Source organism: Sander vitreus, chromosome 18 (assembly GCF_031162955.1).
Source record: "Sander vitreus isolate 19-12246 chromosome 18, sanVit1, whole genome shotgun sequence".
Classification (NCBI taxonomy): Eukaryota; Metazoa; Chordata; class Actinopteri; order Perciformes; family Percidae; genus Sander; species Sander vitreus.
In genome coordinates this window covers 14,343,376-14,370,333 of record NC_135872.1, presented here as the reverse complement: position 1 = coordinate 14,370,333, position 26,958 = coordinate 14,343,376, and the positions used below count along the sequence as shown (strand labels likewise).

The window sequence follows — 26,958 nt, the reverse complement described above, 5'->3', positions numbered from 1 at the left end:
CGCCACAGCTGCACTCCCGATTATGTCTGTGCGAGGATTCTCACATGAGATGTGCATGTGGCTGGTTTATGCATGATATTGCGTGTGTACAGTATATGTATGTGTGGTTCTCTTCATTCTTATAACATGTAAATAATGAACCTGCCAGAAGGGCAAGGTATCTTATTACCCAGTAACAGTCACATACAAAACACCAAATATTTAATCCAACTCTTGCACAAGCTGGCATTTTCTCCACAGGGCACAGCCAGGATGGAGATTCATCACTTCAGAATAAAGAGTGAACTGGAAAACGCTGTGAGGTATTACTCTATCACTATGAGGGGAGACGGATGTGATTACACCTGAACTTTCTGCATATGGCCTTCCTCCTTCTTGTCATGGTATCTTGTAGGGGGCCAAAGTCTGATTTTAACACCGTTTTACTGTATTTTAGTTTATATTGTGCTCACTTGGTGGATATTCCTAGAAAAAAAGTGTCTGGTCAAATGGGACCAAACTAGAGATGCACTGATTACAATTTTCTAGGCCGATTTCAGATTTTTCATTGAGTTTGACCTGCCGATACTGATTTTAGCCGATTATGATTAACAGCACACACAAATATTTATTTTCTATCTTTTCTTTAATAGAACATTTTACATTTTGCATAGAACATAGACATTTTTTTTAACAGATAATCGATCGCTATAAAATAGAACTATATAAATTACTCCTGGTGTTGGAAATTCACACACATCTAAAGTGCAATGTTATGGAAGAACGATTTCCTTCTTTTCACATCCAATATCCAACTAAAAAAATTTGATATATTTAGCAAACTAAACTTCTGTATGAAAACAGATAACAGCTGAATCCAGAGTTATTAAACTAGGCATGATGAACGCACATAATGAACGTGAGCAGACCCACGGGACTGCGCCCGCCCATGTCGCCCTGCACTGCGTATGCTCATATGACGGTTCTCCCGAGATCCTATAGCTGTAATAATGGATATAGCCAGGGCATGAAGTTAACTTTTTTGACCACCAGCCACTGTGGCGCTTCGCGCCAAACACTGTATCCAGTTCTCTTAATACATTCATGATTTAACCGGCATAAAATCAGCATATGTCAGACTGACCGGCTGGTCACCGGTCATGGCCGATCATGTGAAAATCGGCCAATTCCAGTCACAGTCAATCGGTGCATCTCTAGATCAAACAGCAAGGTTTAAACAGTGGCAAGTTCTGTGACTCAGGGGACTGACAGAGGTTGTTTCTTGAGAAGTAAAATGATGTAGCTATCAAACCCTTGCCAGTTTGTGAGCCAGACACTTCTAACCATGTGCCAAATGAGGAAACACAACTCTGTGCTTGTCAGATTGGAACAATGCTTTTGGAAAAAAATATCTTTGGTCTTGGAGGGAAAAAAAGGAGGTTTATCAGACAGCTGAAACTTGGTTAATTAAAAAAAGCTCTAGCAACTGAACATAAAGCTACATAAAGCTTTTTACCAATTCCCCCGATTTTAACATGATGAAATACCAAAATCTGCCTATCCACTATATTTATTTAGAAATAGCCAGTGTGCAGCTGTTTGTGATTGGTTTTTTTCCTCTAAATTACGTAGCCCTACTTGTTCCACATGTTCATTTGTGTCTGAAGAGAGATCGACTGAGAGGAGCAAGCACACACACACACACACACACACACACACACACACACACACACACACACACACACGGTGATGTGCCATTTATCTGCATATAGCCTACTCTGCCCATGCTGCCAAGCCTGTGCATTAAAACGTTGAAATGGGTGGCAGCAAAAACAACAACAACAACCCCCACCTTGTATTAAGTTATGTTAAGTTAATTAGCTGATTGATGGCAATAGTGGAGGCAAAAGCCTGTTTGCACCAATACAGTTTGAATGGCCAATGGCCAATGGGGAAACACCAACGCTGACGTCATCACACTCACTCTGACCAATGGTGGAACTTCACTCAGTGACTCAGCGACAGAATTTCCAGCTCCTAGGGCTGGTTCCTGCAGTCCAGCCAAAAACCTCTGAGGTAAAATTATAATTTTCCTTCTTTGAGAGTGTTTTTTTTATCTCCAACTTGCGTCACCTCTGGTGTAGTCTCGCATTGCCAGACCTTCCTCCACAGCGCTGCGGAGGAGGGTCTGGCTGGTTCACACAACATTCTGGGATAGGAGAAAAACGTGCTCTGGTTTGTTGGCATTTTTTTTTAAACCAATCACAATTGTCTTGACGGTGCCACTGCAAAATAGCCTCAGGAAGGAACTTGTTTGGGTGGAACAAGTGTACATTCAAAAGTTGTTTTAGTCATGCAACAGAAAACTCAGATTGGACAGACAGTCTAGCTAGCTGTTTCAATTTACCCTGCACAGATCTGAGGATCAGTTAACCATAGTTCTCACAAATGTACCGGCGTTTAGAATGCCAACACAAACAAAGCGGAATGTGAGGGCCATCCGACAGAAAATTAGGGACATCCGGCGGAGTTACCGGCGCCACCTGAACAATCTCATAAATGAAATGTCGTCGATATAGACTACCTCTAGTGTGACATAAAGCCACATCACCACGTACCTCCTCTTTAGTTTTTTTGGAGATGACTCGGAACCAGTCTCCAATCATACTGAGCACAGCGGCAAAGTAGGCAAGGCCCACCAGGATCCAGAACCACACCACAGGCTTGTAGTAGTTCAGAAACTCTGAGCTGTCTGACCCACCTGCAGAACCAAAGACACAACAAGTGAGTTATACAAGTCTGTTACATGACCCTGGGTTACATGCGTTACTTACCAAACTGTATCATTCTGAGAGGAAGAACAAAAAAAGTGTAAGAAGACCTGATGTCAGTTAAGTCAGGTGAGTAAAATGGGCTTTCATACTTTATCATTTAATGAGCCTTGGTCTCTCCATTGTAGAGTCTGCAGATGTCTTTCTGCTGTAGTGCTGCCTTTTATTGCCCCTGGGCATTCGACTCAGTCCTGACTCTAAGTAGGACCATTTTGTAAGAACATATAGAATATAAAAAGGGAGAGAAATTGAGACTAAGTATAAAATGTCCCATATAAAATAAAATATTCATGTAAATTCATTTGTGTGATCTTGCTGCTCTAATGGTTATTAAGCAACAATCTGACAATCTGCAAAAACTGTAAGTGCATAAATACAGTATATTATAAATACTAGACAGTGGATTTGTTCCATGGGCCATCTGAGTGATAAAGTAAACAAGTTCCATTCAGTATTTTCTTTTCTTTGTAACAGGGGGTATTTTGTTAAGTGAGATAAAAATAAAGACACAGGTTCTTTAAAATGAGATTGAATAGGCTATTCAAATATGAAACAAACAAAGTCAGTTACTTGGAGAAAGTCTTGATGAGGGAAGAAAGCCATTCATCAGGATAAAAGTTCAAGGATCCCTGTGGAGGTTTTGACCATGAGTATTGCATGAACTTACCCAGCCTTACCTTAATAACATAAGTCCTATCCACGTGCAAACACATTTAAATGCCCTTTTGGCTCCGGCATGTATCAACTGTATCTTTGGACAATAAATGAACTGGTATGACGCAGCGCAGTCCACTCACTATGCAGTTACTATAGATAACTGCCCATTACAGCACCAGTTTCACTAACAGCAGTCCAGGTTTACTTTACACCACCTGTGCAAACCCCAGTGGATAGTCATTTATAATCATTAGGCCTGCTCAGGGAAGTTTAATCTAGCAGCTAAGTGTTTATGATTTTTCCCATCTGCCTCTCCCTTTTTCTTTGCCAAGCAGGTCAAATCAAGCTAATACCACCTGTCAAACTATTCTTTTAAATGTTTGGGCTGGGTGACATGTTTCAGTTTGTTTCAGTCACACAAAAGAGGATTTATGTCTGCAATGTATACATTTATAGCATTAGTTAAAGTATGAATTGCCCAAGATCATTATGATTGTTTTAATAGCATGCCAATTCCAATGTGCTATTGTGATTAGTGAGTAAAAGAAAATCTTTTTTTGTTTTGGAAGTATTGAGTATAGATTTCTGGGTCAACGGATGGGAGCACTTAACATATTGCATGGATTAAAATGCATAAAAAAAACTGTATCACACATGTATCATAATGTGAAGCACAGAATGAAAAAGCAGGCCTACTGCTGCGGTGCACATGTGTTGAGTCAGACTGGCGGAGGAACAACTATAAACACACTGATTCTAAACTGGGTGTCTGACATAAAAATGAGAAATAAGAAAATCAAGTGACCTTTTTCACCGGCAACAAAGTCTCCAAAGCCGATTGTGGTGAGGGTTATGACGACAAAATAGATGGATTCTAGCGTGCTCCAGCCCTCGATGTGCTTGAAGATGATGACTGGCAGAGCGACGAAGATGAGGCACCCGAACAGAATGAAGATCAGCGTGGAGATGACGCGGATCTTTGTCTGGCTGACTTTCCACTTCTGGTGGGAGGGAAAAGAATTGTTAATACAGGAATACACAACTTCCACATACAGAAACATTAAACAGAGCAGGGGCAGAGAATATGGTTGATGGTTTTATGTTACCATGCAATGTGATTAGTGGTGTAAATTGTTTTCTTTAATTCGTCAACATAAAAAAAAAAATTGTCCACAGGTATAAGCAATTTCTTGCAGACCTTTCCTGAAATGATTGTGAAGGAAATTGACATGCTCCCGAATGTCCCACAGGCTTTTATTTTTCTTGCTCACTTCACATTGTGATGAGTCACTTTCTTCGACCTCCTTTGAGGAATACATTTGCTGTTTTTTTAACATCTCAAACATCACCCTGCCAAGCTCATGTGACATAACGTTTGCTGTCAGATGGCACGCCCACCCGAGCTGCAGAGAAGTAACACTTGACATGCCTGACATGCTTTAATGTTATTGACTTCTGAAATATTCCACATGCCGTCATAGTAGCAGCTATCATAATGGATTAATTGCAGTTACAGACTGTGCTATCAACTGTAACTATGAGAGTTTAAATTTGAGGAGCCCCACAGTCGCTCTTTTGCATCACAGTTACAGACCGTTAGAATATATTCTGCATGCTGCTTATTTCTCTACTTCCTTTCCACTGGAGGTGACTGCCTTCAGCTGGTTCCCTGTGTATCGTGCCCTTTTCCCTTCCAGTTATGTAAGCCCAAAGCACAGTGCCTCTGAGGGGAAGCATAAAGAGCAGGCAGACCTCAGATCACTGAGTCTGTGATGTCTAAATGTCCTTGCTACACTAAGCAAAGTACAGTACAGTAGTATACCGTTTGAAGAGACCTACAGTAAGACATACTAGACCAAATTAGCTGAAAACAAAGCATGCATATATTCCAAAGGGACTTTTGAAGCTGAAGTGCTTCCTCAGCCAGCATCTTCACCGTATTGCTGCTATTTCAGCAGCTGCTACAGTCCATTGTTTCAAGTCAGCTGCCAACATCTCTCCTCCTCCCCAGGGATGGAGGCCACGGAGCCAGCGATGAATCAAAATCATAATTAACCTGATGCTACCAAGTATCTGGTGTCTTCAAAAAATGGCAATGGTTTGTGCTTTTATACTGAAAACAGAGGCTTTTACACTGAAATCAGAGACTGCATTACAGGTGTTTTAGCCTTACATCAACAAATGACAAACATGAATGCACGCAGATACAAAAGAACATCCTATGAAAATGATTTGGGGATTCTCTACCATTGCTACTGCCCAGGTGACTCTCCGCATGTAATTGTTATTTGCAACAGCAAATAGGAAAACAAAATGCCACCCAGGTTATGTATTTATTTATTAAAATAATTAGGACTCAATGTTAACTGACATATTGTGAAATGTTCACTGACAAAGTATTTAATATGTTTTCCTAAAATATCTGCTCTTGCAAAACCGTGTCTGCTCATAGCAACAAAAGCACATCACAATACTGTAACTGTTGCTCACATCAGGACTAAAAGCCTAACTTTATGATGCAATCATGTCATACTGCAACATCCTCCCCATCGTTTAATGGCTGTGTATGAATATACCTTTAAAAGAGAATCACATCTTGTCCTTGCTTGTACTTAGGATATTGTATCTTTAGTCACCAAACTATATTTATTTAACATCTGTATTATTGATTGCATGGCGAACCTTTGAGTTTCCAGGAGAAGGAAGCACAGTCCATTTATACTCTCGGTGTCCAACGTGAATAATGGTGCCTTTAAACTGCTCTGGCACAACTGCTACATGTATTTTCGCAAGCGTGTGTGTACTGTATGTGTTTGTAAATGGACAGAAGTCAATGTGTAACTTAATGTGGTAACTATGCCTACCATCACTATTTTAAAGTGATCGATCTGTTTGTTGCTAGTTTATTCCACTGCCACAAGAAATAAAATGGGAACACAAACTCTTTTCTTGGCTGAATGTTGAAATATTGAAAAACTGCAATTTACTGTTCTGGGCTTTCAGTACTAGTAAAAAAACTGCCTGCATTTTAGATTGGTTTCCAGGAGTCTGTTAACATGGCAACCCAAAGTCTTCCACACCGTGGACTGACCGTGCACTGACTGCTGAAGTCTGAGAAAAAAATGAATCCTGCACTTTTGAATGCGAACCTTCAGCTGTGTTGTTTAGGGGGGTTTATGTTGCAGTTCTAACTTTGACACTGTACTGTACATATTGCAGCTCTTTCTAGGAAAAGCTTAGGCAGTATCATTTTACAGCTGTTTTTGTGTTACCTGTATAATTAAGTCGCCAAATGTGACTGTGTTAAATGGCTCATTGCACACAAGCAAACATACAGGTGATTCAGAGACAAAAAAAAAACAAGCTCATATAAATGATGTAGCTCACCACAATCATCTTCTCTACTTTGGCGATGCCCTTCCCAAAAATGGTCCCCAACTGGTCCCCGACACCAGCCAATAAGAATCCAAATAGGGGAATCCCAAGCAGAGCGTAAATTATACAGAAGATCCGCCCACCTTCTGTGTGAGGAGAGATGTTCCCAAATCCTGACAGAGAGGAGACACAGTGCATTAGCTCAACAGCAGCATTTAATTCAAAATGTCTGTATAGATTAGCTGCAACATAACAAGGCAGTAGTGTTGTTGCCTATTGAACAGGATATTGTAAATTCCTGTACAGGTTAACTGGGGTGTCATATTCCCTAAAATTGTTGCTACTGTTTTATAATGTAGAATGTGTACACTTTCCTATAAATAAAGGGATGTTCTGTGTACTTGTATAATTTCAGAACTGTATGTGTTGCACTTTTGTACTGGCTTTACTTTGTGTTTTCATACTGGATATTTCCCTGAGAAGGTAAACATCTTCTTCACTCTATTAATCTTCTGTGTTTTTGCTTTATATGTGACTTTGGTTACTTAAAACAAACGTAAAGTGAATGAAATAATACATTTACATTTTAATTTACATTTATGCATACATCTGTGGATTAGAGGAGAAGTTTGCATGTGTGTGGCAACCTGCAAACTTCAGTGTTCCGCACTTTTTTGTTCCGGACTTTTCCCTGGGAAACAACAGAAAGCATTTATGCTAGATGACCATGTAAGTGTTATTTTTTTCTGCAGAGAACTTATGCTGGTGCCTTGCACTAAAGCGATCAAAGACAGCCCTGGGAAGTGTGATACCTTTTCTGTGTTGCACATTCTGTATCTTATTACATCGTATTTCATCAAAGCTGGCAGAAAAAGCCATACGAGTTCAAACTAAAGTACAAGAAAACTTTCCACAAAGCCTGACTGTGCTGAACATCACTGCAGACAGGCACAGCAGAATAGTTTTGAGCTTTGAGAAATGTCAGTAGTTAGATGGAAGTCATGCTAAAGCACTGACTCAGACTACAGTGATGATTCACATCCTCAGTCCTTCAAACAATGGAAAATGGAAAGGAACACCAAAAATGAAAAAACGTACAGTACGCTGTAGGCCTTTGTACGCGCACGCACGCACGCACGCACGCACGCACGCACACACGCACACACACACACACACACACACACACACACACACACACACACACACACACACACTCTAATGTGAGTCCATCACTGGTTCGCCTTTCATCTTCTCTCTAAACTCATCATCATGTGCAGCAGCTAGAAAAGCAGGTGGGGCTTATAGAAGTCCGGGTATGGACAATGAACATTTACATACACTTTTCTCTAGAAATGCAGTCATCTGTCTCAGGTTACGAGCTGCAGGGTACCCTCTAATGACTTTTCAGTCTCACATTGGAGTGGGGTGATACTAAATAAATTGTCAATCAAGTCTCACTAATCTCAAAATTAGTTCGATGGGAAACCTGATGCCAGATTAGATTTATTTACCAGCTCTGGGTGCCCCTGCAGAACAAATGAGACACAGCAGCTCTTATTATTATTTGAAGCTGCACTCACTTCTTCTTTTATTCTTTTTATATACTGAATTAAACAGATTCTTGTTTATATGCTCACCTCATCTTTGAATGCTATCGCAATAGCAGAGGTGAAAAGCAAGGTGCGCTTTGCAATCTCAAAGAGTTAGTGTCATGCACTAGAATAAAATGGTGGCATTCAGAGAAAATGTTCTTTCCTTTTTATTCAAATATGATGAAATTGCAAAAAAACAGACCATTTCAGCATTTAAAAGTTGTTAAAAATTGTATATTTTGAGAAAACAACACATGGGTTTGTATGCAATATGTAATAAAAAATATGGCTTTCAGCATTTAGATGATATATATTTGACTAAAATGTTTTTTTTTCTCATACAGGACTTAAATCAAAGGTTAAAAACCAAATTCAGTTAAATACCAATAAGTCATTCAATTAGTTGTACACTTGACTTCAACATTGCCTGCATATATAATACATGAAACTTTAGATTTCCACTTTATAACTCGCTAAAGCCTTGAAATTGACAAACCCATTTGTCAGTATGGACCCCAAATCACTGCATTTGTGACACTACTGACTCTGTTATCTATAGTGTCAATGTCTGTCTCTTATGAAGGAAAAATCTAATTGCAGTGGACAATAAAAGCTCAATGACTTCTTTCTAAATTCATTCAGTGATGCTAGGAGAGAAAATGGCAGCACGACATTTAACTGAGGGACTTAATTAGCTTTTGTCAAAGACAGTGTTGCTTTTGTTGTTTTGTGGATCATTTGATTGCGAAAAAAGACACAGCAGTTAAACACTGGCATGGTGGTTTTTAGGTGGTATTAAAGTAAGCTGATTGGGGAAACACTGTCTCATTGGTATCACTGTAACTATACTCATATAGTAAAGAGTAAAGAAAAGGAAATGTTTTCATGGTGATGTATACATCACATTAAATGTTGAAATAAAATAAATATCAGTACTCCTGTGCTCCACTGGAAACAGCTTTATTTGCAGTGTTATATTTAACAGAGTCCAGTAGGAAAAAGTTGGTCAAAACAAATAATCATGACTTTTCTTTTACGTGCAAGTGAGAGAGAATTATTCATTTGAGATTCATTTGATCTACTTTATACACTATGGGAAAAGTGAATTTCAGCAGGTATATAACAGTAAGAGAGACTAAGGAATCCCACGTGGGAAGAAATGCTGTGAGATTAATGGTTACTGCACCTCTTTTACTCCCAGGAGAAGGGAGGAACTTAATTTCATATAGAAGGAAAATAAGTGGGGGGAAAGATCATTCTTACTGCCATCCAATTCAAGGCAAACAAATCAATATGTGGGTATGAATCCTTGCTCATCCCCCTCAAGCTGAGGTAAAGCCAGAAGAATAGAAGACAGCTGAGACAGGGAGCAAATGGTATGCCTGTTTTCCTTTCTGGACTCTATTGTAATCCTTCATAGGCTGGTCCATGACAAAGAACTTACACAGTAGCTTTAGGAATAGCTTCTCTGAGCAGCAACAGCCACAGAACATTTTGTACCAATCAGGCAAATGAGACAAAGCCAACAGACAGCACAGCAATTATGGGCTGTTTACACTAACAAGCATCAACGGTGATAGTTTCTGCTGCATAATCTGTTATGCTAATGTGCTATGTACCTTCACCTTCCAACCTTTTCTAGAGATTTGAGTTAAAAAAAAAAAACTCTACCTCATCTCATTTTATGAGAAAACACCACTACATCGTCAAGGCAATCATCAGTAAACCTGCCATTTGTAAAGAGCAAGCTCGATTTAAATCACTGCAGCGCCTGAGTAAAAAAAACAGAAAGTCAACATAGTGAGTCTAAGGTGAGCAAAGGGAAAACCCACAGTGAAGCTTTTACACTTAAGGTTATAATGTAATAGAAAAGCACACATTTTCCAACCAGAAGGCAGAATCATTGCAACGCTTCTAACTTTTTTTGATTGAGGATTGAGCTTCGACAGGATCCTGGAGACGTGAAGTGAAGCTCAATAGCCCACCAAACAGACACGCTGATATGTTAAGGTCTGCTTAGATGAGCTAGATAAGACTAGCTGTGTGTGTATGTGTGCTGTTGCTGTGGCCAATATAATTTTGCGACTTTGGGGAGAAGAGGTGCGAGCAGAAGCCTGGTGCAGTGCAGCAAAATGTGGAAATGGGAGCAGGAGTTAGCAGTTTGCAAGTGTAATGTCAGGCCAAAATATTGACCAAGATTGCACTGACATGTGTTTTAACCCAAGGTATTGGAGAATGAGCTCTGATAGGATGCTAGAGATAAGAAATGGAGCCAACAGCCCACTGAACAGATGCACTGAACTGTCAAGGTCTGCTTGAAAGAGCAAGACTAGCTGTCAGACTAGCAGTGTGTGTGTGTGTGTGTGTGTGTGTGTGTGTGTGTGTGTGTGTGTGTGTGTGTGTGTGTGTGTGTGTGTGTGTGTGTGTGACCTGTTCTGTTTTACTGAGTAATAAGTGCTTACAGATGGAGGTGACAGAGAATGTGCTACAGGCTGATACAGTTGACAGCTCCTAGATTAAATAGTACAGTAACTAAGAACAAATTAGCAATGAAGCACAATCTAAAAAAGGAGCATACTGTATGCAGGTTTGAGGTTAGCAAGTGTAATTTTGCTATGCAACTGCAAATTCATGCTACAATGGTCATCAAAATTGCATTGTGCCCCTAACAGTTTTGTGATGAATGGACTGTACTTATGAAGCCAAAAATGTGTTCACATTTCTTGTAAAAGTCACATTTTGTACACAGATCAAAGCATTGCATGCAACCAGAGTGAAGTATTGTCGGAAGCTTCTGCAAAGAGAAAAGAATGAGGACTGAGTTGTTAAAGAGTGAGAAACTTACCGATTGTGGTGATAACAGTCCCAGCAAAGAAAAAGGAGGAGCTGATGTCCCAGAGGCTCATGTGGTTGGATGAATTTCCTGAAGGGTTCACACCTGCTCGGACTGCTGAAACCACTTGCTGGAGAGGAGGAAAAAACAGTTAGCACATAATGCACTGTCTCCCAGTGGGAGTGTGGTATGAGGTGGTCTGAGGAACATAAGAAAATTAGCGGTGTGCATCAATTCTCTTGGGGAATAGATGGCAGCGATGATACATATCTAACTAAAACCAATTAAAGGTGCCCTGCCACATGTATTTCATTACTTTGTGGTAATGTCTGAAGTTCTACCATGGACTCTGTAACATTTTTTGTGGAAAAAGTGTCTTGGTTACCTTGTTTCAAGCCATTCTAGCGTGGTATAGAAAGCCTACAGGAAGACTCAGCTCGATTTGTGCCAGTTCTCATTAAAGGGGAACTATGCTTGCTATGGTTATATGACTTTTTTTCGGGTTGAACGGTGGACTTCTCGCTTCCCCCTAGCGCCTGTGAGCGGAAAAACCACCCTTGCAACTTTCGGCCGGTGAGCCACTGGCCTCAGCATCAGGAAGTATCACATAATATCAGATCTCGTGATGTAACAAATTGCTTCACAGCACTGCACACATACAGGAACCGGCTAGCTATAAGAACAAGGTAGCGATGGAGTAAACATCGGACCTGCGTTTTCAGAATGGGGAGAACTGAGACAAACAGAATCCGATGCTGACCTGGCGTTCTTGCTGTTGCACTTGTAAGTATCTTTGGGATAAACTCTGTTTAATCTTTGTATTTCTTGTTATTGTGACCTCAGGATGTTTGCTATTGTCTGTAAAGGTTGTTATTATGATCGCTGTCTGTTACGGGCTAGCTAGCTTACTAGCTGTCTATCTCAGTGGACATGGCTCCGTGCTTTCGCCGGCTTCTATGAAAACAAATGCACATGACCAGAGGGAGAAAATGGGAGGGGGGAGAGTCTCCAACGAGTTTTTACAACAGTGTTGCCAAATATCTATTCCGAAGCTGTATGGGGAGCTCTATAGAGAAACCTGCGAGCAAAAAGCGAGAAAACAGCGAAGAAATTGCCAAAACTTATTTCTTATCAGTGGGTAGAGCTGACAGAGGAGGTAGCAGTTCATTTTCACACTCACGACATAACACAAATACATATGGACCTAACATATTTCAAAAAATAATAAGTAAAAACGGTTTTGTGTGGCAGGGCACCTTTAAGAGTTTTGAGAAACAAGAAGAGGCACATCAGGGTTTCCCGCAGCACTTTGCAGTTTAGGCGGCCCACCTTAACAACACGCGCATGCCTCCTTAACTGAGTCTTAAAGAAAAAATATATATAACTGCCGTGTTGCTCTGTCTTGTTTGAGTGGCTGTAATGTAGAAGTCGCATCAACACAGTCTGTAGGAAACAAGGTAACGGCGAGTTGTCAAGATACCACCAATCACAACGGAAAGAGCATTTGCTGGCGGTGAGTGTAACTGTCGTTTATTCACATTTAAAGGGATAAATCGCCATTTCAACAAATGTGTGGCAGCTGGGGCATGCCCGGGCAGAGACGGGGTGAGTGGACTTACCGGAGTGTTGGCATACGGTGGGCAGAGAGCATTTATATATATGTATCTCTGTCCTGTTCTTCACATCATTGAGGCTTTCTTCTCTTGTTTCAACGAAGTGAATACATGACAAAGTGACTAGAACTATCCATCACCTCTCGCGCATGGATTCTCAACGTCCCGGCTGTTGCCCGGTCTTTGAGACACAGCAGTTGTCTGTTTTTTTTAATCACTACACGCGGTTCAAGATACACGGTTAGTTAAAATTGCACATTCCAAGTTTAGTGTGGTGTGTAGTACAGAGTCTGTACTACAGACCCCCCACCTCCCCGGTCAGATGGCAACCCTACCACCTTAACTAACAAATTTACCGCAGGAAACCCTGCACATGTCACCATTATGCATAAGGTTACACAGTGTTTTCTGACATTTAAATTCATGTTTGCATGAAATATGTTCAGAAACTGCATAACCAGCACAACAGCTGCAGGGTCTGGATCGAAACATTTTGCAATCTGATGAAATCTGTTAGCAACATTTGTCATTTTTCCTACAGCTGTCTAAAACCAAGGACCCATTGTTTCAAACTTCACAAAAAATGTTGAGGAGTAATTTATTATTGTTATGATTATTACATTATTATTGTAAACTGCATATCTGCTATGCCAAAATGGAAAGTTAAATAGCTAATGAATGTGAGGCTTAGAAAACAATTCTTCTGAATGCTGGAACTGGAACTTATCGGATCGTATCACTCTTATCAGACTCTATCGGTTCACTGCAGTAAGACAAAAGGTCCAAGTGACAAATTGAAAGAGAAATGCTTTGAGATCTTCGGGAAAAAGCAGACACTGCAACAGAGCTGTTGCTAATAAAGTATAGAAGAATGATTTACTTGAGTAAAGCTTATTATTATCAAAATCATTTACAGCATATAACACTGCCCACAGTCCCTGTGAACTAGCACTGTCAGCCAGAGATGTTCACAAGTCAATATTTGGAAGTCCAAGTCTCAAGTCTTTGAGCTCGAGTCCAAGTCAAGTCTCAAGTCTTTTGCAACGAGTCCAAGTCAAGTCTCAAGTCTCTGGCATCTGATCTGTCCCTAACACTGTATTGTTAAATCTTATGAATTCAAAACACGTCCTTTAGCTACCATCCATACAGTACAGTATCAAAATCAGTTGTAGGATAACTTTATGGGGTCTACAGCAATACAATCTGATGAAACACAAATTAAGAACTCTGTTTCAATTTCATAACTGTATTTTTCAACATTTTGGTATCTATGTCTGTGTTACTAACTGGCTGTAAAGCCCAACATCATCATGCATTACATTTTTCAGTGTTCAAAGTTTAAGGGAAACATCTATATTGAAAGTTAATACACCAACCATGGTGCAAACATGTGAGAACTGATACTTTCCGTATTGCTATTTAACAACAATCTGGTGAAATATTAACCTAAGTCTGTCACATCATATGGATACAATTTGCATGTTCCCAGCATTAGCACAACACTTTGCGATGGTTAGCTTGTTACCTGTGACGATATATGCTAAATGTAACGTCTCTTTGACATTAAGTGACTGACCTATTTGGGTGCGTTTTGAGATGCCTGATGAAGTTCGACGTTGTTGATCCATCATCATTTATCTTGGTGCCACACACCTTGCATGTAGATGTTGGCTTACTGCCACTGTTTACGAAGTTATTGAAAGGAAAACTAATGACAAAAGGCACAACTGCATTGTGCAATGCATTTTTGATATGTGAGTGCGCGCACATAAGGCATAGCGCATGCGTTACGTTGCTCATTATGGCAAAGGGCAGGGGACCTTCTTATATACTGTCTATGCAGGGGACATGTAGCTCGTCATATGTTTCCCCAACGTATATGCGCCAATAAAAGAAAATAGAAATACATGAATACATTTAGATTTAAAAAGCAATAATTGGATGAAAACAGTTTCGAAGCTCGAGTCGCAAGTCAAGTCTGAAGTCACTGTTTGTGCAACTTAAGTACGACTCGAGTCCCCATCTCTGCTGTCAGCTCTCTCTCCCTCTCTCACACACACACACACACACACACACACACACACACACACACACATACACACACACAGAGTTTAGGGTCACTGCAATGTCAGGGTGTTGCGATTAATCATCATAGTAAAACTAAGAGAGCTTCCATTAAGCTATGACTGTTGAGTGTTATTGAGGCAGTAAAGGTTGAGTGTGTGAGAACTGAAATGGATGAATAATGGATAGGAAGGTGAGGGAACAGGCACTAATGTCATGATATAAGAGTTATGATAGGTCAAAAAAGAACTGAGTGTTGCTTAATATCCACACAAGCTGCTGATGATTAAAGGGTTGGTTCAATCAAATTGGTTTATTTAAATTATACCTACTGGTTGTCAACGTTTAACGTTTTAAAATAGAGTGCCCTATATGTAGCAATGTAGAATATATGAGTGTTAGAGTTTGCACCCAGTCACAGACCTGAAACTATCCTTCATCTTTTTATTAACTATAACCATGATCTTTCCCTATCCTTTACCATACCATAGTTGACATGCACAGATTTATTGTAGGAAGTCAGAAATTTTAACATTTTGGCATTGGATATTATCCAGGTTTTTGCAGGATCACCTAACATCAGCGTCCTGGTGTGTGGAGGTGAACTACCTCTGGTAGTATCTAGCCATTTTGAGAGTTTTATTTGCAAATGTTTGGAGGTATCCTCCAACCCAATACAATGTAGATGAAAGCAATTTTTTTTCATGGCGCTTAAAGAATCAAAAGACCTCACTGCCAATAGTTTTCATAGGGACCATTTCTTTGGTTGAAAGTATTTCCTATAAAAGTGTATAAAGAAAACCAAAACATCATCCTGTTGTGAAGTTTTCTTTCAGTTTGGGCGTACTTTTCAGCATAGTACTGCCACTGCACACACTATTGTAAATAAACAGATTTGATCCAAGTTCTTTCATGTTGTGTCACTGCAGTGAAACTGATTTCCATGTCCTGGTTTTCTTCTGTTCTTTTTTTACAGTGTGGATTGCAAAACAAGACCAATACCACACAAAGGGGGAGGGGAGAAATGGACTTTTCAGCATGAGCCTGTCTCTCTCAGCCCCAACCATTATATCACTTTGTCTTCTGTACAACTGTCTTGTAGGCTATATTAGCCCTCCTACACAATCTGGACTGTGGTCATAACATCTACATCTTATAACTTCTTCCATGTTATATATTGTTCTTATTCTTATTCAATCAGTTAGTTAATATGTTAATATCATTATGTTAATATTTCATAGTCATAGTTAATATTTAATAATAATCTATTGCACTGTTCAATCCCTGCACTGTTCACTTTTGCACTATCACCATTGCACACACTCTACCATAGCCCCTTATCATGGTCATTGCATTTCTGTGAGTGTTTTTTATTATTATTTGTATTCTTATGTATGTGTGATATATGTGTGTATATGTGTTTGTTGTGTTATGGTTGTCTAAGCTACTGGATGCCTAAAATTTCCTTCAGGATGAATAAAGTATCTATCTATCCATCTATCTATCTATCTAAGACACAGCTTCCTAATAAATGCATACATTATACCCCCAATCCATTACAGCTCGTTTCTCTGCTCCTAAGTGGAAAAAAAATCCCAAACAAAACTAAAATAATAATTTAAAAAAATGCCCAGAATGAGACAACTAAAAGACAAAACTGATTTGGTTACACACATGCAGAGGATACAAATGTATTGACATAAACATAATGAACAAAGGTGCACGCATCAACAGTTTTTATCTTTTCTATCTCACCATCATTTCAAAATCCCAACAAAGGAGATAGTTAAAAAATAGAAATTCTGAAACCCTACATCCATTGTACCTCTAAAAACATAATTTATCAAATCATACGATAGGCTTGGCTCAGTCAGCCCCTTTGTTTCCCAGCCAAAGCAACCACATTAATTACCTGTCTTGGCAAAATCCAACCATGGCCATGGGAAATGATAAGACAGGATAATGTGAAGACCACACTGGCTGTGCCAACCAGCCAGGAGAGATTGAATCGTCTGAGCTTTTTGACATCCCTCACTTTTTTAATTACTCCCTCTGAGAGACACATCTCTACTTCTACCACCTCTGCTGACTGGCTTTTGATCAGTGGGAGCCTACAAAGGTGTGTGTGTGTGTGTGTGTGTGTGTGTGTGTGTGTGTGTGTGTGTGTGTGTGTGTGTGTGTGCATAATTAAGTAAAAACTAGTGAGGGACACCTGTATTGAAGCTTTTTATCAATAAATCATCAGAAGAGAAAGAGTTACTTGCAAGGCTGCTGAACTCTTGAGGCTACTGTCTGATAGATGATGGGCAGAGCTGTTTAGTTGGAGTGTTGTCTTGTAAAAGCACAAGGATGGCAAGATCTGTGTCAGGTATGTACTGTACAAACTGGCACACAATCAGCCTTATAGCATTATGGAGGATAAAGTGCTCTTAAATGCCTCCTACAGGCAAATTGCCAAGTTTTGTGAGCCAATAATTAATTTGGTTCATTTTGCAGTTTGTTTCTGAGGCCCACGACTTTGCCTCAAAACAAACATTCAATCGTCTAAAAAGACATTTTTGAGGACAGAGGACAGTTTGCCCTCAATTGACTTTTAGCTTTTCTTAGACAGAAGCCTGAGAGGGATTTCGAATGTTATAGGGGCCATAGAGTACAGGAGACATGGTTGTTGGCAAAGATAAGCAACATCCTTAAGCTAACACTAAAGGGCATACCACACTATTGTTCTATCAGTTTTACAGCAGAATTTTTAAAAACACCCCAGGGTTTGTTACAAACTGATTTAATATCATAGATAGAGGAACTTGTTCATAGATTTTTTTTTACCCTAGCCAGCATGCATGTTTGAGACTACTTCAGCACAGCAGTGCATTGAGTTAAATGCTAGCATGCTAACATGCACATGGAACATAAATATAAGGGGTGGTTTGGATTTATTCTCGCTGCCTTCCTTCGTCCAGGGCTCCACATTCATTAGGTAAGTCCATTCCTGACACAAGATCATTATCTAACAGTCAATCTGATAGATGATCTCAGGACTGAACACATCACCATCTTTGAATATTAACTCAGCATGTTAAAGCCAAATAACGTCCATCTGTAACCAGCCTTTCTTAATCAAAAACAGTCTCATTTAGATACAAGCTGTGGTAAACATTATTCAATAGTAAATCCTGTCAGCTGCAGTCAGTTTTAACATGGTCAGAGCTTATTCTGTTAATGTCACAGAATGCCAACACAGTGGGCAACAACTCCTGAAGTAACATGGTAAAAGAGATTCAACATCAGCAATGAAACTACAGTACCTACTTCATATTAAATTCAAACATGACTGAAACATCTAATTCATAAATATTTAACCAACAAGTCACTGTATCTCTAACAGCAAACCCAAAAAGGTAGAAGGCTTTTTTCATCATGAGACATTATTGAAAAACTACACCAATGCTCTGCCATAAGGAATAATGCAACGTCTTGAATAAATGTGAATATCAGGCCTCCACTGTAGTCTGAGTCGACTTAATCCCATCCCTTGCTTATTAATGAACATCCCTTGCTATGCTATATTGACTAACAACAGCAATTTCATTGTGTGTTTTTAGTCCTAAAAGGAAATGTTTTAGACATAGTCACTCTCGAGGTTTTCTCATCATTATGAGAATTATTTTTGTTATAATGAGATCTTTCTCACTTTGTTAGAACAACAAGAGAGATGCTTTGTGATGACAAAGAGATACCACTCCATAGAAACTATGGCAGCTCTGCACTGCTGTACATGCAGTGAGAAAGTTGTGAGAAAAGATTTTTGGATCCTTGTTCATCCAAAAACAAATCTGACGTCCAAGTGTGACTGTTACTGGTAAATGAATGTGGGAGCAGAAAAAATAATTTAAACCAACAATTTTTGAAATACTTGCTGATTTACTAATCAAATAGTCTTAAGCATCTTTTGTAGTTTGTGAACATGCATACATTCATATAAGAGCCAATCATTAATCCTTTTGACCATATATATTACATTGTATATAATAAAAGTGTTTGACTTACATACTGTACAAAAAATAAGCATTTTTGTACTTCTCGGACATCCCTTATGCAGTGAGCTTAAAATACGTTTTTGTATTAGAAGGCATTTTTGGTGGGAAAGGGTTCAGCTATTATTAGAGGCCAAAATTCAAAGCGGTGGAAAAATCTGTTTCCCCCAGGATTTAAAGACCTGTTAGCTCTGGTATAATAGAGGAGAAAATAATGATCCACAAGTCCAAAATATCAGCTGGAATTCCCTAAGAGGGAATGCTTTTCAGCAACCCTGACACGTTTGGTTGATGGTGAGATCCACTAATCAATAAAGGAGGGGGTCATGACATTTTCAGGCTTGATTTGTAGCAACATTTCTGAATTAGTTTCCAGCATGGAGGGTTCACAAAACAGGCCAACGATGCACAGGTCCAGGGGCCCAAGGACCCAAGGGGTCAGGGGGCCCCTAAATGAAGTGGCTGTTATTCATTTGTTTTTTCTTCATATATTTCATTGGATACAGCATTCAAACAATATTTGCAACATAGTACAATATAAGTCTCCATTTTGTGTTTTGTTATTCGTTTTTCTTGTTGGAAAGTCAAAGAGCACAATCGAAATTGGAGACGTTATGACTTGACTTTGATTTTTTTTTTCCTTGTCCAGATCCTTCAATATTATTTTAAACCCAGATTTAGTTGTAATTAAACTTCTTAGTGGTCACTTCTTATTCTTTCATGTTTTGTTAAAAAAAATATTTATTACTAAATCACATTAGTTGTTTGTAATAATCAGCTTAAGTATGGAGTGCACAGATCATATTAAGCAGAGATAACTATGGATGTTAAGTTTCTGACTGGGAAGGGCGGGGTTGTTTAAACTGCTCTGCGCTAGAACCAGCAAATGCTCATGGGAAAAAAAATGTTTTTGTTTTTTTCATTTAGAATTCAATTTACAAAAATTCAATCACAGTCCGTAAACATAAAACTATACATAAATAAGTGCAAATAATATAATATGAAGGTAAGTATAAAATTAATAATTTAAACAGAAGTGACAGACTTGCAAACTTAATTAATGATATTGACAGCAGGAGTTCTTAATTAAATAATTTTGAGTAGATATCAGTTATTAAAATACCTTTCTTATTTGTTGCCAATTTAAGAGACTCAAAGTATGTGTCAGTTTCAATTTGGAATAGTTTAAAACATGGTGTTGATTTGGAAAATTTTGCTTTGTGAATAAAGCTTTCCTAATAAAATAAAGAGATTTACAATATTACATGAATTCCTATCTTTACATTCAAAATAGGTAATAGTATGTTTCCGTTCAAGTGTGATTGTATGTGTTGTTTTAGATACCATATCATTTTCAAAACTTTTCCAGAATGTAATACAGAATGAACAACCATAAGAAAGATGGGTTAACGATTCTTGTTCTGTCTTACAAAAACTACAATAATTATCAACAGGCATCAATTTTGAGATAAACAGGTTTGTAGGATATATATTATGCAATATTTTCAACTGTAATTCCCTAACTTTGTTTGTGATACAATATCTAAAAGGAACAAGCCACGCCCCATGCCAGTTAATATCAGTAAACGAGGTGTTATTTTCTTTAAATTTAGAAAGCATTTTCTAATGCATTTTATCATAATATTAATACCGTTTATATAAAGAGTAAAATTAAAACCAGGAACTTAATTTTGTTTTTATAACTTTTCATTAATTCTAATATGCCATTAGGTATAGATTTGAAAACTGAGTTATATTCTTTGAACGCTATCGGGAATGCCTTCTCTCTGAGAAAGGATTCATAGTTAAGTAATTGGCTATTACAATCAAAAAGGTCTTTTAAGAAGATAATATCTCTATCGATCCATTTCTGCAAATAGAGTGACTTGTTCCCTTTAGTGACGCATTCATTATTCCATAAGGTAGACTTGTGTGGAGAAAAGTTATGAGAGTGACACAGCTTCCAGGCCAAAGGAGCTTGTTGATAAAATTGGGATAGTTTTAACGGCAATCTTGTAATGTTGTAGTTACATTTCAATAAAAATGTAAGACCTCCTACATTATTAACATTTTTATTGGGGATAAAGTACCATAAAGACTCTGGTGCTCTCAAACATTCCTTCAACCATTTCACCTTAAAGGTGTAATTCAAGTCCCAAAAGTCCAGAAGTTCAAATCCATCTTCATCCTTAGAACCAGAGAACACCGCTTTTTTTAAAATGATGGTGTCGGTTGTCCATTACAAAATTCGTAAATATGGGAAAAAATGTTCTGAACGGTTCCTGTCCTAGTTAAAGTGTGTGTTTTAATAATGTTCTGTTAATGTTTTGGGTGTGCATTTATGTAATCTGGGTTTTAGTTTTGTATGGTTGATTTAGTGCTCATGTTTATCTACATTTATTGTTGCACCATGACCGAGACCCGTGTGGGAACTGATGGGCTTTGGGCAGTGAGAAAGTGTTCAGGGACATATACAGAGTTTGGAAATCAGTAACTCTGTCTCCTGAGAGAAATTTTCCATGCGGTACAATACATTGGAAAATTACAATGTTATATGTGTATTGTTTTCCATTCTGTTTTAGAACAAATGTAGTCGATACATTGTTCTCAAAGTCATGCTGTCATAAAGTAAAAACAATATTTATAAGAACAAATTATTTCTTCAGTATTGATAAGTAGCCTGATGTTTTATATTTATGTTTCTTTGCATGTTTAAAGCGTAGTTTCTGTCTCACCCATGAGGAATTTTAAGTAATGACAACAAAACTGTCGGCACATCCACATGATGCAAGCCTTCCGTAATCGTGCACCACCCCCACCCCTCCTCCATGCAGTTGCTAGTCGCCAAGGAGGACACGGAGGATAAAAAAAGCATGATGAACTCTTCAGAAGAGGTAATTATCTTCACTCAATTTTCTGCGCGTGAAAGTCGCTGGACGACACAGTTTCTAAACATAGCCATACTAAGAAATACAGAGAGAGTTGTGGAGCTGATAGTCTTAATTAGCTTTGTAGCAACTCATTTGCTAATGGGTTGAATGTAGCGGACGTTCATTAATATAAACAAGTTACGCACTAAAGCTTTAACTTAACATGCTTATTTTTGACAACATGACTCCAGAAAAAAAAAACCCATTATGTTTACTAATGATTTTTAGTAATGACTACTAATGTAAACTTGATTTGTCTACTGCATCAGCTTACCGCTCTGTGTCAATACAACTTGACGTGTTAACTTTTACCTTGTGTAAAAACTTAGACGGTTTAAGGCAGCAGGTTTCCACGCAAATAAAGTCAACTAATTCGGGATAACAGTGTATACTGATTCCAATCTGATCTGTAGTGATCTTTTTTGTTTGTTTTTCTTACATACAACTACACAGGTTATCCTATGGCTACTGTAAGCCTACATTAAAAGTATGTAGCCTCGCTCTAAGAAACTACAGGTTTCTTTTGAAAGTTTCCTACAATCTTTCATTTAGTGTCCTATCGTATTTTGTATAATATTTATGGCGGGAAATGTAAGTGTAGATCTGCTGTGGAAGGCAGCTTAGGATAAAACTAATCCGCCAAATGAAACACTAAAATACGTTGTTATAACGCTATTGTTAAGGTTTTGTTTAAGGCACCAAACCAACTTCGTTAAGGGGACCTTCATCGTCATGGTGACAATACTAAATACGTGGTTAAGGTTAGGGAACGATCATGGTCATGCTTAACAGTGAAATGAGCAGTGGTCTCTTGTGTTTAAATCTGAAGCGCACTGTTTTACTCCCAATCATTGTTTCCACCATTGGCCACAATCCTCAAACAAACTACGCAGAGCTGTGAAATGCCAGTAATAACCTCAGTATGTATTCAAATATATATATATATATATATATATATATATATATATATATATATATATATATATATATATATGAGAAAATCTGTACCTATAGTGTATTTTCAGGTCCTGCCGAAGAGGAAAGATTTGAAAGATTAAAATGCAGTTGATGCTTCCACCCACCTTCACCAAATCCTCCAGCTCAGAGGAGTTTACGCAGGAGTGCATGGCCAAGAAGTCCAGTTTTTCTGCGAGGATGGCCAGCTTCTGGGAGCTCTCGTGGGGCTGCTCCAGTGCTCTGAACACTGTCGCCCCAATGATGAGGTAAAGCACCACCAAGAAAAAGATGGCTGACACAGTTTTCCACCTCATGACTGTAGTCCGGGTGTCACACTCGTCCTCTGGAGTATTCAGCAGCACCGGGCTGACCGAGAATGACAGGCGAGGTTTGGAGTTGTGGGCGGCAGATTTTGGGTCAAGAAGGTCAGGTGCGGCCACTGTGAGGATGGAAATGATAAATGAGAGACTGAGTTTAGGCATACTAATCAATCAATCCATCCATCCGTCCATCCAGCCATCCATCCAATATAGACATACAACATGTTCATATACACAACATACATTCAATGTAAGAGTAGGGCTGCAACTAATTATTTTCAACGCTGATTATGTTGGCGGTTATTTTCACGATTAATCGATTAAACGTTTGGCCTATTAAAGCAACACTATGTAACTTTTTTTGGAGTTCCAATGAGACAACCTGTAGGGGGACCGAAGCGGGAAAAGTTACATAGTGTTGCTTTAAATGTAAGAAAACACTGAATAATAAGCATAGAAAAATCCCAGAAAACAAACAAATGATTCAGCTTGAAATGACAATAAAGCAGAAAATCCTCACATCAGAGAAGCTAGAACCACAGAATGTTTGACGAATGTCGATTATCAAAATTGTTGTTGATCATTTTTCAGTCACTAGACAAATTGATGAATCCACTAATTGTTTCAGCGTTAATTAACAGAATGATGAATGCAAATAAGTTGTGAGGGAATAACGATTTGGAGAAAGTAGTTTGAGCACTGAACTTTAGGCCTACTTAAACTTGATAATTATTACAATATCGTCACAATACTGTCAATATGTCACGGATATTAATCTCATACGAAGTGTTCCAGGGCAGATCTAACACCTGATCACTATTGAAAAACATTCTTTATAATAACCTTCAAATACCTTTACCATTGCTTTAAAAGACAAATCAACAGCAGGTTTTCAGGTAATTCAGAAGTATTTGACACATGGGAACTTAATACTATCTCCTGTGTCATTACTGTATAGCCAATAAGCCCTTATGGTACTTTAATTCTGTTTTTGTTTGTTACTACAGTAGAACAAGTTATAATAATCTGCAGCACTTTTCATTCAGTGCACTGTCGGCAACATATAATTATCCAACAGCAGCATTTACAGTTATATCTGGACTTAAATGCATCTATTTCCATATAGCTTCCTCTTCTGAGCTGGATCTAATGAGGGGAATTCTGATCCAGATTTCCATCTGGAATCAACTCATTAAGGCTTCTTAATAATAGAGTGTTCAAATATTAAGTTTGTACATTCAGTGTAATAAAAATAAATACATGTAAGATAATCACAATAAAATAATTATATTCTAATAGGCCTATGTAGGCTAGACAATATTGAAACAGGTTATGTCTCCCTGCAGGAATTGTAACTAAAAAGATGTTTTTGATGTTGCTTTTTGGTCCCACAATACAAATGAATACAACGACTGAATGGAAGCTCATTAAAAATTAAACACTTGACAATTGTCACAGTCCAGTTTCCCCAACAGCTTGCTGAAGTAGACACAATTACATAACCACACAGTGAGCTCCTAATAGCCAGTATTTTACAGTAAACAACTCATGGAGAGGATCATTCACTGCTAAGCTGAAACCATGTAAAATAAACCCATAAATAGGCTATATAAATAGTTTTTTTCTTATTACTATATTTATAGTAGGCTATTATATAACTGCATGAGCATTTTCTTCAATCCTGTCGTTTGAATGGGGTTTCACACGCAGAAATATTGTACATTGATAATAAAAGCTGCAATAAAAGTATCAGAGATGAGATCAAATAGGAATAATATTGTGAGGCAGCAAAAGATGCCACAATTCACTAAACTGTACTAGAAACTCACTAATGAAAAACACAGAGACCTCTATTTCTCCTTAGCCTTTATCATCACTCTGTAAGCGCACAGTCATGCAGAATATGTGTAATATTTTCATCATTCAATCACTGAATTTCAACTAGTTGTTAGAGCACTTACTTCTCTACCATCTCGTCTCTCTTTGTTTCCTCATCGACGGGTCTTTTTCCTCCAAGAAGACGCAAACAATGATCTCCTGTTAGTGGGGCTTTATGCCTCCGGTGCTCCCACCAAGGGACGTGGCCGCTCTCCACATGGCTTCTTCGGCGAGCTGTGCTTCCCTCCACTTTACAATCTCCGGAGAAAATACATCCAGGACATCGCGTTCCCACCAGAAGACGCGCTAGGACGTAGCGTAAAAGGAACTAGTAGAACAAATCGCTTCCATAAAAGCCATGCGGGTGTTTGGAGACATTGTTGCCCCGTGAGGCGCCTTATGGGAGTACGTAGATGTTTGGATTGTACCGGGCGGACAGAGGAGCTGTTCAGCAGTGTGTCCTGCTGGATGCGCTACACTGCACTCCCACTGCTCTGGTGTGGACAGTGTTGCTCCTGCTGTAAAAATAATAAATAAATAAAAGAGAGGAGCTTCAGCGTGCTGTCCAACACTTCAGTGGCTTCCACTCAATCCCGTGCTGCAACATTTCACACAACAGATGAATTTAACGTTAAAGCTGCTCCTCCCAGTTGAGATTGTGCAAAACAGGGTTGTTAGTAGTTTTCCATTAATATGTCTTACATTTTTACAGTATGGGTATACATTATGAAAGACCACGCTTGTTCTTAGATCCTAATCCAAGAAGCTGCCTGCCCACTGCCTTCCTCTGGTGGCATCTGGGCAGCCATTAAGGTTTAAGGTGCCTGGCTCCAGTGCACACTGACAGATGCTGCTAAGAGAGAGTGCTGAACCACGAAGACCATGGTTATTGACTGGAGGTTATACACTACTCTTGTCCTAAGAGCATTGTCATCCAGCATCCCAGTCGCAATTCCACATATCACATCTAGCCAGTAAGCACAGTAGAAGCAGACTTTAGGTTGCAGTGGCTACATGAAGGGCAGTTGTCAGTGCGTTAATTCAATTCATCCGAATTAGTGAGGCAGTCTGTACAGTTTATGTCCCTGATGTAACTTATTATTCATCATGGCATGCAGGTGTGACCAATACATGAATACACAGGGGTTTTCATTGATTTGTTTGCAAGTTGCAATTCAGCTCATTTCTCTTTCATTGTGTGTGTGTGTGTGTGTGTGTGTGTGTGTGTGTGTGTGTGTGTGTGTGTCATTGTGTCTGTGTGTGTGTAAAAGAAAAGGTGTGTGTGCAGATGTGTCCTCAATATTGATTTGCATGAGCTACTACTGCTAATTAAATTGAAAGACTTGCACAGCTGTGCTGTTTGGTGCTCTGAGACACACACACACACACACACACACACACACACACACACACACACACACACACACACAGACATACGTAAAATCCTCCCTGGGTGAATGAAGCTATCTGAGTGCACAGTTATAAATAATTGTAGGAATAACCCATCCATAATTCCCACTTCTGCTGAGATTTAAGTTTTCCAATATCTGAGTTTGCTGAGGAAAGAATGCTTCTTCTGCAAAAGAAAGAAGTAATACATTGTACTCTGCAGTATGTACACGTGTAAACAATTCCACATGCACTTGTTGCTCCACCTCTTAAAAAGGCTTTCTGTGGATTTTGTCCAGATTTTGACAAAGCACTTGTTCCATGATAAACCATCAGAAATAATAATTTTCTACTTTGTCTTTTCCTATTTCATCTCATTAATTACCTTTTCTGCCCATCTATCTTACTCACTTCCACTTTGAATCAGTGAAGCATCCAACGTGCACTTGCATGCCTAAAGAATGGCAGATTCATTTTGATAGTCTCACACATTGGGTGTAGGCAGC

The 26,958-nt window shown here is 38.8% G+C and overlaps 1 protein-coding gene across 1 annotated transcript in view; it reads right to left on the bottom strand.

The window, feature by feature from the left end:
• Nucleotides 1-25,959, bottom strand: part of LOC144533531 (potassium channel subfamily K member 2-like) — a 29,901-nt gene extending 3,942 nt beyond the window's left edge. The window contains exons 1-6 of the mRNA XM_078274943.1: nucleotides 25,147-25,959; nucleotides 22,991-23,304; nucleotides 11,280-11,397; nucleotides 6,855-7,015; nucleotides 4,273-4,468; nucleotides 2,598-2,740 (exon numbers count right to left, since the gene is read on the bottom strand). Coding sequence (XP_078131069.1) covers nucleotides 2,598-2,740; nucleotides 4,273-4,468; nucleotides 6,855-7,015; nucleotides 11,280-11,397; nucleotides 22,991-23,304; nucleotide 25,147 — 933 coding nt within the window. The 5' untranslated portion in view covers nucleotides 25,148-25,959. The remainder of the gene's footprint in view (nucleotides 1-2,597; nucleotides 2,741-4,272; nucleotides 4,469-6,854; nucleotides 7,016-11,279; nucleotides 11,398-22,990; nucleotides 23,305-25,146) is intronic.
• Between the last annotated feature and the right edge of the window lie 999 nt (nucleotides 25,960-26,958).